Source organism: Fusarium verticillioides, chromosome 4 (genome assembly GCF_000149555.1).
Source record: "Fusarium verticillioides 7600 chromosome 4, whole genome shotgun sequence".
Classification (NCBI taxonomy): domain Eukaryota; kingdom Fungi; phylum Ascomycota; class Sordariomycetes; order Hypocreales; family Nectriaceae; genus Fusarium; species Fusarium verticillioides.
In genome coordinates, this window is record NC_031678.1 from 2,992,384 (window position 1) to 3,005,766 (window position 13,383).

The 13,383-nt window shown below is 52.9% G+C and overlaps 1 protein-coding gene across 1 annotated transcript; it reads right to left on the reverse strand.

Annotated features, from left to right (window-relative positions):
- Positions 1–59: 59 nt before the first annotated feature.
- FVEG_11932 (hypothetical protein) lies at positions 60–12,965 on the reverse strand (the record flags this gene model as incomplete). The annotated part of the gene is made up of 10 exons (XM_018901257.1): positions 60–4,331; positions 4,406–11,262; positions 11,319–11,769; positions 11,817–12,109; positions 12,167–12,203; positions 12,230–12,234; positions 12,300–12,394; positions 12,448–12,482; positions 12,545–12,572; positions 12,622–12,965. 10 exons carry the CDS (start codon positions 12,963–12,965, stop codon positions 252–254), a joined length of 12,225 nt encoding a protein of 4,074 aa, XP_018759706.1. The 3' UTR covers positions 60–251.
- Between the last annotated feature and the right edge of the window lie 418 nt (positions 12,966–13,383).

Consider the following 13,383-nt stretch of genomic DNA (forward strand, 5'->3'; position numbering starts at 1 on the left):
CGGTGAAGGAGGCATTAAGATGCAGGGTACTTGGTGGAGTTGACTACGGAGTACAGGGTTGGTGTTGACAGTAACATTGCATTGAACCGGATACGCGGAAATACAAAAATGCTCACATGATGAGAAAGAACTGTATTCTGTTTAGTACAAAGAGACGAGAGAGAAAAATTGCATGCAAGAAATATCCACAAACTCCAGGCACCTCTACCTATCCCTGTGTCCCGGCCATATTGCTCCCGACAAAACATCCTTCATCTGCTCATCACAGCAGCATCACCCTTGTCATCACTAAACTCCACCTCCAGCGCTGTCAAAAATTGCTTCAATCCCTGCTTCTTCGCTTGACCAAACCATTGGAGCACCTTTGTAGTAGGAAGCTCCTTCAACTCTGGCAATTGCTCGCAGAGGTTCGCAAACTCGCCCATGCTCAATGTCTTGGTACCCGCGTGTTCGATGACATTAACGTCGTCTTGTGATTGGACAGAAGACTGGAGAAGCGCGTCGAGAATGCGGCTCGAGATCTGATCAATTGGTGCGAAATGACCCGTGCCATTCAGACCCGTTGGATCGGGGCGCAGAGAAATGGCTTTCGCGAGACGAAGAAGCTCATCTGACGTGATGGTATCCTCATCGCCAGTCTCAGTAGCAGTCAATGCTGGCGCTGGCCGGTGAATGAACACAGGCAATCCAGTTCGCTCCGCAGCATCACGCAACAAACCCTCCGCAGCCCACTTTGAGGCGACATATCCATCGCCGCCATCGACAGGTGGATGTCCATCTCCATACCGTTTGACAGCTCCACTAGACAACACGTGAACCGGGAGACGGCGGGGAAGCGCGAGACGAATGAGTTCCGCGACACTGGTAACGTTGACAGCGCGGAGGGAACGGTAATCATCCCAGAAAGAGCGATTGGCACCGCAGTGGATGATCGCGTCGACACGGTCGCTGAGACGCGTGAAGTCAGTGTCGGATAGACCGAGGTTGGGTTGGCTGAGATCTGCGTGCCAGAGAGTCACTTTGTCGCTGGCCTCGTCGATTGACGTGTCGCGGACAAGACAGTGTACCTCAGATACTCGAAGCGCCTCAGCAAGATGGGACATCAAGTTTTGCCCCAAAAACCCAGTCGCGCCAGTGACAAGAACGCGTAGAGAACCATCCGCTTTCTGCGACGCGACCTGCGGTATGCTCAACCACTCATCGGGAATCTTGGTCTCCCTCTCCCAATCGATATCACCACCACTGACCTCATCATTCACCAGCGCTGCCATCTCACGAAGCTTACTAGCAGCCATGAGGTTCAAAAGTCTCAGCGACACGTTGAACTCCTTCCTGATCATGCCCTGAAGCTTGATCAGAAGCAATGAGCTTCCGCCGACGTGGAAGAAGTCGGTGTCTGCTGTGATGGTGGCCGAAGCACTCGCTGGGACTAGAGTCCGCCACATCTTCGCGATCTTTTTCTGTGTCTCCGACTCAAGACTGCCCTCTTCAGCAATGGCATCATTTGCCGTAGCCAGAGTGAAGGCCGGGAGAGGAAGAGCTGCGATCGCGTTACGATCAGGTTTCTGATGTGCTGTCAATGGGAAGCGATCAATTGGTAGCATCAAAGCTGGAAGCATGTAGTGAGGCAGAGGAAGCTTTGAGACTATCTTGCGCAAGAAGGACTCTACTTCAGGACGACGAAGACTCTTGTCAGCGACAACGACATGCGCGACAAGGAAGCCATCATCATAGTGATCCTCATGGCGCTCCTCAGGGTATCGTAGAGTCACAACAGCATCCGACAGAACGCCCTGGGCCGCGCTCAAGATAGCACTCTCCACGTCGTCTAGCTCAATGCGATAGCCGCGCAGCTTGACCTGGGTACCGCCTTCGATACGACCCAAAATGTCAACCATGCCGTTCGCGCGAAGCTTGCCACGGTCGCCGGTGCGATACATGATCTTCCACTCCTTGGACGAAGTCCATGGATCCTGAATGAACTTCTCTTTGGTAAGGTCCGGACGCCCGAGATAGCCATCTGCCACACCAGCACCTCCTACCACAATCTCACCAGGATAGCCACGTGGAACGAGACTCATGTTCTCATCGACGATGTATGTAGAGTAATTGGCGCAAGGGAAGCCAACGTCGGTGACATATCGCATCTGCGCCTTGTCGCCTTCAGCGTAGTCAGCAAAGTTGAGTTCAATCCTGTTGGTAACAGTTGTCTCGGTCGGACCACAGTGATTGAAGACTCTGAGATGAGGAAGTTCAAGGCCAGCGAAAGCGCGAACGAGAGCGGTTGACAGAGGCCCACCAGATGAGGAAGCATTCTCCCAAGCTGTGCAATCGAGAAGACAGTCTCGAGCAAAGCGATGCCAGATACTATACTCAGAGGGCGTGCACATCGTATACGTAATGTTGTGTCGGGCGATCATGTCGACTGTACCAAGAGGGTCACCTCGCTTCGAGTTGGGAACGACGATGACACAACCGCCGTTGCAGAGCGCAAGCATCGTCTGATCGATTGAGAGATCAAAGCTGAAAGCGCTCTGTTGGAGTACTCGAGCGGCATAGCTGGGCTTGTCCTGTTCTTGAACGATGGCGTGTGGTTCAACGAGAGCCTTCAGACTTCGATTTGTGTGGACGACGGCCTTCGGGATGCCAGTTGAGCCGCTCGTGCAGAGGATCATAGCCTTCTGACCAGACTTCGCTCGGATCGGGACTTCAGCTGTAGAAGATCCAGCGATAGGAACGTGGATCATCTGAGCAGACTGAGTTCCCAATCGATCAAACTTGTCGGCGGTAGAGTCATCAACGAGAACTGCTTGGGGTTGAGCGACCTGCACATTGGCTGCCAATCGAGGCATCCCAATGGGAGGATACAAGGGCACGTAGGTCATGCCGAGCTTGAGAATCGCAAGCATCGAGCAGATCCAGTCAACACCAGTTTCTTGGAAGACACCGACGAAGTCATTCTCGCTCAAACCAGCAGAGGTCAAAGAAGCGGCGATCTCATCGATGCGACGACCCATTTGCTCGTAGGAAAATTGACTCGTCTCATCGTCGAGGGCCTGTGCAGACGGGTTCTCGCGAATCATGGCGTCAATGCGATGCGAGAGGGTGTCGGAGTTAGGCCAAGCATCAATCGTCGGTCCCAGAGAAACAGACAAGTCATTCTGGGTCCACGGCGGCAGCGACTTGAGAGCCGTTTTCGAGCCAGCCTCATCCGCTGTAACCTTTCTCAGAAGATTGGCATACGCCTTGATAAGCATCTCAGCATGCTCTGCGTCATACAGCGTCGATTGAACCTCAACACCAACTCGAACTCTCCCGCCATTCTGCTCATCAGAGTCGTCAAGGATGTAGAATGCAAGATCGCTACCTTGTCGCTCTGCTCGACCGGTACCCATCTCAGCCCTGCAGTCGCCAAGTCTGAACCACTCCTTATGAGAAACACGGTAGTCAATCAGGACTTGCGCGACGGGTACTGCATCGCCATGACGCGTGATGCAGAGTTCTTTGAGGAGAACGTCGAGCGGAAGAACGGAGTGCTCAAGGGCCTTGTAGGTCTTTGTGCGAGCGGCCTTGACGGCATCTGATAAAGAGAGTTTGTTGTAGTCAGCGCGATCGAAGCGGAGGAAGAGAGTGTTGACGAAAAGACCAATGGTATCCATGAAGTCCTTATCGAGTCTGTTGGTATCGTCCATCGCGATGAACAAGCGATCAACAGAGTCAGGCATCAGACCAAAAAGCAGAGTCTGAAGAGATGCGACGTAGACGTGGAATGACGTTGAGTGATTGGCCTTGGCAAGCTTCCTGATGCGCGCCGCCTCCGAAGGCTCAAGAGTGATCTCCGCGTTGTAACAACTGTAGTTATCGAGTAACTTCCTGTGGCTGACCTTTGCAAAGGGTAGAAGAGGAAGTGGCTCGGGCTCAGGCATGATGAGCTTGCGATAGTACTCAATTGCCTTCCTCCACTGAAATGGCTTGGACAGGTTCTGCCTGCGTTGCTTGGCAATGTAAGCTCGGTACTGCTTCGCATCAGGTAATGTCGGAATCGATCCGTTGGCGTTGTAGGCTTTTGCCAGGTCGCTCCAGAAGATCTCGAGACTGTACCCGTCAAAGGCGATGTGATGGAATGCTAACACGAGCCAGTGCTCAGTGTCGGATTGGGAAAGAAGGGAAAGCTTAATGGTTTCCCAACCGCCGAGATCCCAAGGGTGAGAATGAAGCCATTCCATCTCTTCGTCAACGTCCTCTTTGCTATTGATGTGTCGTGATGTGAGGTGGACTGTCGGCTTTGAGAGAACGCCTTGCATGGGCGTCTCGAGAGACTTGCCCCCAAACTGTGATACTGGTCAGCTTCGTGCTATAAGCAGAGCACTAATTGCTCTAGGAAAGGATTGGAGCCGCCACTCACAAAGAATCTTGTCCGTAAGATCTCATGCCTTTTAGTAACACCTTCCAACGCCCTATCCAACTTCCCAACATCAATCCTGCCCTTCAAGTGCGCCGAAATCGTAACATTAAACGTAGTCTTATCCTCCAACGCCGTAGTAAGGAACCAAAAGCGACTCTGAACAAGGGACATCTCATCAACAACCTCACTGGAACTCTTCACAATCTCCTCCCGCCTCTCCGCCGCCGCTTTTTCATCTGCACGGCGCTTTTTCGTCTCGTCTTGGAGCTCTCGCTTATGCCTGTCGTCCAACTCATTGTTATTCTTCATGTCGCGTAGAGATGGGGGGATGCTTGCCGTGTCAGCTCCCGCTGTGCTCTTTGCGGTCGTGGAAACGTCTGTCGCTGAGCTTTGCGAGACAGCATCGGAGTCGCCAGTCACAACGTCTGAGCTAGAGCTTGAGGTTGGAGGCTCAGTGAGCTTCTTGTCGCTGACTGGTTGCGCTTCATTGTTTGCATCGTCACCATCGCGGTCTAGGTCAAGGAGAGCCTTGGGAATTCGCTCCAATGCATCGCTTGCGAGATCAAGAATTGAGTTGCCACCCAGAATCTTGAGAACAGGCATGTCGGTGTCGAGTTCCTTCAAGAACCACGATCGCACGTCCACAGCGACAAGTGAATCAACACCTTGGTCTACCAAAGCCAATGACTCGGGAACATCAGTCTCTGCAGGGATACGTAGCATCTTCTTCAGTTTCAGAGTAAAGGTATCAGCGATGACCCTCAACGCCTGGTCCTTGCTAGTGACACGCTTCAATTGGCGACTAAGCGACACAGCAGCTGCGTTACCCGACGCATCGACATCTGCATCGCCGTCGACACGTTCAATCAACATGTTGCTGAACTTGGAGTCATGAATGAAGAATGACTTGTGCTCATCGTCAGAGAATTGAGGCATGATTCCCTGCGAGATCTCACCGCCCTCAATATCCTCATCAGGACCGAAGCGCTGCCCAGCGAGAATGGCTTCGGCGATGAGCTGGTGAAGACCTTGCGCCGAGGTATTGGCGATACCGATGTCCTTGAAGAAGCTCGCGTCGTAAATCTTCTGTCGCTCAATGTAGCCGAGACCAATGAGAGCGCTGATGTTGATGATGGACGCTGCGAGACCGCGCTTGCGACGATTGTTGACGAGGGAGGCCATGAACATGTTGGCAGCAGCGTAATTGGCTTGGCCTCGAGATCCGACAATACTAGCTGCAGAGCTGAACATGAGGAAGAAGTCCAGCTTGGTATCGGCAAATAGTTCATCGAGGTAGATACTGCCATTGACCTTGGGCGCAAGGACCTTGTTCAGATTGGCAGCGTCCATGTCCTTGAAGAGAACATCCTGCAGAAGCATGGCGCCATTGGCAACACCAGCGATCGGCGGTAGCGTGCGGGTGATAGCCTGGTGGCACAAATGAAGCGATTCCTTGCTAGTGATGTCAAGTTTGCGAGGAACGACAGTGACACCAGCTTGCTCCATGTTGTCAATAAATCGCTGATCGACCTTGGGATAGCGACTGGTCAACACGACATATCGTGCGCCATGAGCTGCCATCCATTCACAGCACGATTGGCCCATCTCGCCCGACAGACCAACGAGCAGGTAAGTCTTGTCGGATCGGAAGATGTTGGTATGGTGATCAAGGGGATGAACGCGCACTGGTACTGATGGAGTTGTCCAATCAACGAGGTGCAGCGACTGGCCAATTGGTGCAGTGAAACCCTCGATGTGGTTGAGAGGGACAGTCTCACGATCGCGAGCTTCAATTACCATACTGCTCGCTTTACTCCAAGCAGCTTGGAGAGCAGCCTTCGCATCTGCGAGATCGCCTGGGCGAACCTCGATGCGGTTTCGGATCAGCGACTTCTCTGTGCGAGCATACCATGGAAGGCACTCAGCCATGGCAGACGCAACAATTGAAGAGGGGCTGTTGGGAGCTGAGAAGTCGACCAGGAGCGATGAGCTGGCCAAAGCAGGGAGAACCTTTCTAATAGCACGAGATGACATCACCTGCGCCAGCCAAGTGGTCTTGCCAGGATGATCCTGAGGCTGCTGACCTTCAACCAGGCAGCCTGTGAAGCTGACGCGCCATGATGGTGCGGGATGCGACTCGAACAAGCTCATGATTGCAGTGCGCACTAAAGGATCTGCCTCGTGAATGACGATGTGACTGCCCTTTGGCTGAGGTGCCAGTGCCGCAATCTGAGCAGCGACGAGGTGCGCCGCTGTCGACAACAGAGCCATTGAAGATAGCTCCTCCGAAGCACCAGCTGGTAGCGCGACAGTGAGGTCCTGGGGTGTTGTCGCTGGTGTTTCAGCAGATGATGTCAAAGCGAGAACCCGTTTGCCATCGGCATCGCCAACGCAAAGACGGAAGTAACCCAAGGTGCTAATCCTTAAAGCTTGGAGAAGTGACTTTCGGATGCGGACCTCGTAGCTTGGGACAGTAGCATCAGTCTCTGGCTGAACGCGCAGAGGCGAGATCTGTCCGATGACTGGGGCTGCCAATGGCGCATTGACACTGGCGTTGAGACTGAAAGAGGTCTTGGGCGACTGGGGATCAACATTCTCATGGATGATGCGTCGGATTGAGTTGAAGCGATGGCTCAACTCCTTGTTGACGTTCAATCGCGGCATGTAAGTCTTCTTCTCAACGACTCGGACCTCAGACTCTTGAGTCCACTGAAGCTTGTCATTGAGATCGGCGCCATTGGCAATCTCTTCGCGCTTCCACTTATCAAGAAGTTCAATGCGCCTGAGAGTTCTGGCGACGAAGGAAGGCACCCAAGCTCCGTCGCCGACGGTCGCATTGTCGAGATCAACTGTCTGGAGGGTGATACTAGGGTATTCTTGACGAATTGATCGCGCGAGACCGACGACCATATTATTGTAGGGCTGCTCTGAAGCGGCGCCCTTGGTGACCCAGAGGATGTTGCGGCCACGAGCCCATAGCGTCTTTAGACCGTCTAGCTTGGGGTCTGTGACGGTGCGGAGGACGGGTTCATCAAGTTCTGTGAGACAGAGAACAGAAGAACCTTCAGGGAACTGATCTTCAGTGATGTCATTGAGGGCTTCAATCGATCTATAGTGGCTCGTGGTCTGGTAAAATGGCGCAACGAGAGACTTCGTCTTCTCAACAAGATCCATCGTACCAAGGGACTTTCCGCCGACGACCACCAGGCTCTGTTGCTTTTCAGGCACAGCAGCGAGTGGCTCCCTCAAAAGATCAACCTTCTCATCTCTCGCCATCGAGACCCAGAGACACATAGGCTGCGTCTGGTTGTGGCCAACGGTATGCGTATCAACACCAGTGAAGCCAGTCCTCTTCAGGGCGTCGTCCCACTGCTCAAGCGTCAACATGGGACCCCAAGGGCGACCATACTCCGCGCCGGACCACCAGGCAGCGAAGCCACCCATACCGATACCCAGTCGCACGGCGTCGTTGTTGATGTTCTCGAAGCCGATGAGACGACCACCGGGCTTGAGAAGACGACGGATGTTGCGGAGAGCTCCCTCGACATCGCCAGTCGCGTGTAGGGCCATTCCGGCCATCACGACGTGGTAGGATGACTCGGTAAAGCCCTGCTCTTCGATACTGTTGTTCATATCGAGAGCCTTGAAGTTAATCCGACCGAAATAATCCTTGAACTTCTCTTCTGCTTTGTCAAAGAAGGCAGTGGAGATGTCTGTGAAGGTATAGACCGAGAAGGCGCCGTCAATAGCGGGCAACGCGTGGGATGTCGCACCGCCAGTTCCCGCACCGACTTCAAGGACGCGCATCTGAGGGTAGATGTGCGCAAGTTGGCGCATCATGTTGTACATCTTCTGGTCACTTGCCTCGTAACGAAGAGTCTCCTCATAGTACCGATTGAGCATGTTATCCTTGGTAAGGTACTCGTGCACGTTGCCTTCGTTCGCAGGGACGACTTCAAGAAGGGCCTTGGCAGCCGCGTGGGTGAGTCTGAAGTCGTTCGAGTTGGCATACTCCGCAAGAAGACGATCGACCTCAGCTTGGGTATCGTTCATCATCCCTGGAGTCAGAAAATGATGCTCTCCACGGCTGACGAGACCGATAACGTGGTCGCACCAAGTGAGAAGACGCTTGAAGTGCTCTTGAGCTTCATCGCGAGCCTTTGAGCCAGCAGGGATAAGTTCAGCGAGACGTCGCACGTAGAATAACGACAGTCTGTCAAGGTTGTCGGCTGAACGAATCTCTGCGTCGGCGACTTCTTTCGAGCGATTGACGCGCGATGCGAGAACACCATCAGGTTCAGAAGGACCGTAGACCCATGTGGAGAAAAGAGGTGAGTCGTTGGCAGCAGTGGCAGGAGTAAATGGCCTCATTCTAGCACCTTCGACCGCAATGTAGGCTTGTTGGCCATCAGGCGAAAGCATCTTCATATCGCCGACAGCCTCACCGAGTGAATCGGCATCTTCACCAAGCGTGGTGCTCGCTTCCCAAGCCATGGTTGCGCCCCGAGCTGCGGACGCGAAATAAGGATTGACGTGGATAGCATCGATGCCTACCAACATCTGCAGGCACCACAAACGACCGTCACCGGGCGCAGCCATGGCAGCGAGGACAGTCTGTACACCAGAGTCCATGAGACCAGGATGAGCGAGGGCGACTTGATCCTCCCACTCGGGGCCCGATTGATCAATGATCTTTCCGATCGCAAAGTCGGACTTGCGCTCAATCTCGACAATGCCCTTGAAGGGAGGAGAATACTGGTAACCATGCTTGGCTAGCTCAGTGTAGAAGCGGTCCATCTCAATTGGAGCGAGGTTGAACTGACGAGCCGGGTCCTGAGCGGTTTGGCCAGGAATGGCATCTGCTGAAGGAGCACCAAGACGAGCGACGACGCGACCATGAGCGTGAGTAGATGTAACAGCTGGTGCCAGTCCATGAGTGTGATAAGAGCAGCAGACAAAGTCAACGACAAGCTCATCATGGCTACTCTCAACAGTCTTCATAGTAACAAGTGTCTCAACACTCGAACTGTCATCATTGAAGACAATCGCCTGATCCATGGTAAGATCATAAAGACTCAACAATCTCACGGTCGGAGAATCCTTGAGATCTCGCACCAGTATCATCGCTGCTTCTAGAGCCATAGCTGCGTATCCGCAGCCGGGGAAGATGACTTGCCCTTGAAGACGATGGCCTCGAAGCCAAGGGATCTCACGGGCGCGAAGGATGTTGCGCCATTGGGTCATGCCCGGAACGCTGTTCTCGACCATGCGACGACCGAGGATCGGGTGGACGGGCTCATCCATTTGACGAAGCGCGGCACAGAAACGGGACTCTGACCAGAAGACTTGAGAATCTGCTGTGAAAGGGTATGGAGGGAGGTCTCTGACCACAGTGGGTGTTGATGATCGACCGGAGAGTGTAGCGTCAATTGAAGCAAAATTGACATAGCCGCGACCCAGATTACGCCAGACAGCGCCAAAGCAATCGGCGACACTCTCAACGTCGTCTTTGCCGCGAGTAAGCACACCCTGGTATGGTGTACCACTTCCAAGGCTCTCCAGTGCAGGGCCTTTAAGTGCAGGATGGGGTCCTAGTTCCAAGGCCATGTCAAAAGGTCCCGAATGCGCCAGCGCGCAATCAAGTGCTGGCGCAAACATGACTGGCTTGACCATATTGTCAATCCAGTACTGAGGACTTAAGTTCTCCCGCTTCATAGGCGCAGCATCAACCTTGGTACTCGAGAACCATAGAGGACGCTGCTCAGAAGCGAATTCTTCATCGAAACGAACACCGCTTCTCTGCAGGGCCTCGAGATACGGTCCTGCCGCAGCCTGCATGTGACTAGAGTGATACGCTGTATCAACCTTGAGTCGTCTCGCAAATTTGCCTTCGTCTTGGAAGACAGCTATGGCCTCTTCAATAGCATCCTCATCCCCAGAGAGAGTAACGCTGGAAGGTGCATTGACAGCTGCGACGGTGATACGGCCGGCGTTATCCTCAAGGGCGCAGAACTCGAGAGCGTCGCCTTCGTCTGTCCCAACTGCTGCCATGGCGCCCTTGATCTCGCTGGATGACGGCGACGCAGCGAGTTTGGCGTAGCGACCGCGGTAGTAAGCTGTCACGATGGCCGCGCGGCGAGCCATGAAGCCAGCGGCGTACGCGGCTGCGATCTCACCAGACGAATGGCCCACCACAGCGCTGAGCTGAATACCTGCCAACTCTCGGATAAGATCAACAAGAAGGACCTGAACAGCAGTGCAGAGAGGCTGCGAAATGGCGGCTTCAGCGACGCGACTAGTCTCCTTGAAGGCAAGCAGCTCAGACTCAAGTGTGAAGTCTGGTGCGTCTGAAGCGGGAAGTTCAGCCAGATAGCCATCGAGCTCAACGATCTTGGCACGGGCCCAAGCAGATGACTCAAGAAGTATGGCACCCATTCGAGGCCATTGAGCGCCCTGACCACTGAAGACACCAAGGATCTTCGGTTTAGCGACACTCAATGATCGGTGAAGTTTATGTGGTGAGTCTGTCAGACGCTCAATCTCAGAGAGAATAGCACTTCTGGCAGCTTCTTGGGGATTGCCAGAACCAGCAGGGACCACGACGCTGCTCCTGTAAGGCAGTGTTGAGCGTCGGTTGTGCAATGTCCAAGCCAGGTCAGACATGTTTGTCTCATACCGCTCTTCTAAAAAGCTTAAATATGAGGAAAGCATTTCTTTGAGAGCTTTCTCGCTGTTGGCGGAGAACAAAAGTGGTGTGTATAGACGAGGAGACTCTGCTTCAGTGGTCGCTACAGCCTGGTTATGAAGAGCAGGCTCGTAGCTCTCCAGAATCGCATGAGAATTCGTGCCACCAAATCCTGCGCAAATATTATTAGCATGTGACAAATGTGGATGACTGCGCTAGGTTCCTCACCAAAACTGTTAATACTTGCACGCCTGACGCTTCCATGTACATTAGGCCAAGCTTTTGCAGAAGTAGGAACTTCGAGATTGCTGTAGAATGGCTCAATGTCAGGATTGAGTGTCTCAAAGTGCATGTTAGGCGGCACGGTAGCATTCTTCATCGCCATCATGGTGCCAAGCAGACTTGCGAGACCAGCTGTGCCCTCAGTGTGACCAATCTGGGTCTTGATGGAAATGACGTTGAGCTTCTCATCGTGAGGTTGGTCATCGCCGAAGAATGCTCGGAAAATGGCCTCAGCTTCCTTAGGATCTCCGGCTTTGGTGCCTGTGCCATGGGCGTGGAAGAGCTGAGGACGGTCTGAGGGCTTGGTGATGTCCAAACCAGCCCGTTGGTAAACATCACGAATGAGAGCTGTTTGAGCGATGTTGCTCGGCACAGTCAAGCCTGGTGTTTTGCCGTCCTACTATCATTAGCTTCCCTCTCCTTTACGTCATATTGGTCACTTACCTGGTTCACACCAGTCTCTCGAATGATGCACTCAATCGGATCTCCATCGGCAAGCGCCTGACTCAGCGTCTTCAAGATAACCGAGGCAAATCCCTCACCTCTAGCATACCCGTCAGCGTTAGCATCCCACATTCGACTCCGACCTGTAGGCGAAATCATGCGCAGCTTGCTCTCGCAGATGTACATGCCGGGAAGCAAGATGAGATTTGCACCTGCAGCGACTGCAACGTTGGACTCGCCGCTACGCAGAGTCCTGACTGCTTCGTGCACTGCAACCAGACTTGAGCTGCATGCTGTAGATCATTCTGTTAGCATGTGGGGTTTGTAGATTGCAGATGGGGAAGACTTACCTGTGTCGATGCTCATGGAGGGTCCGTGCCAGTCAAACTGGGCCATTCATGTTAGTTCTGCACCAGCGCTGCAGCGTTTCACTCACTGTTACAACGTTAGCACTTGAGATGTCAGAGGAAATGTGTTACTTACCAAAGTACGATACACGATTGGACATGACAGCACGAGAAACGCCAGTGCCCATGTAGGTGGGAATGTCGTCCCAGTCTTTGGCAAGCATTTGGGCCCTGCATGCATTGTCAGTAACATAAATATGTAAAGATATGATCTGAGTACGTACCAGTCGTCACACATCTGTCCCACAAATACTGATGTCTGCATATCAAGATCCGTCAGTTCTGCAAGAGATATGCTCTGTAGTTGCTGTCAAGACTCACATCTGAGCCCTTCAGGTCTTCCATAGCCCTGCATACTGTCAGCACTTATCTCCTCACAAACATTCAATATAACTCACAAGCCTGCATCAACCACAGAGTCATAGACTGTCTCCAGCAGCAACCTCTGCTGCGGATCCATAGCCTCAGCCTCCATAGGCTGAATGCCAAAGAAGCCGTTGTCAAACTTTGTCACGTCCTCATCTAGGAAGTAACTCTGCGTAACATTGGTAGTACCATGATGCGTCGGATCAGAGTGGTAGAATGAGTCCACATTAAACCGAGCAGGTGGCACCTTCTGCAGGACATCTCGGGATGAGAACACCAGGTCCCAAAGCTTAGAAGGTGTGTTACAACCGCCGGGGAAACGACACGCAGTGCCGACCACCGCAATGGGTTCATTAGCCTTTGAGAATTTTGTCATTGTAAAAGATAGTAGTAGTGTTTCAAAGGATAATTCTCAAAGGCAAAAAAGTAAGGGGGCTCACTAAGTTCTGTTTGGTACAGCCAACAGTGGCGTTGACTTTATAAGATAGTGTTTGGGAAGACAGAACCTCAATACCTGACTTGTTTTGCTAGACACATGGGAAATCTACTCGAGGCTCTATCACGACTACGTCCTAGATGGGGATGGGATTCCAGGGGCTTGAACATCAAGGATTATGAACAGCCTCTCCACTCCGCCTTCACAGCCGCTCTCACTTACCGGATGAGCAATTCCTCTCCCGGTCCCGATAATCCTCATGCCATGCTCGGCTACCGGCTCGAAAATCTTGGGATTCAGTCCCCAGTGTGCAAGATATCAAGGTCTAACGTAACTCTGCAGCGGTAAACTTATCAAA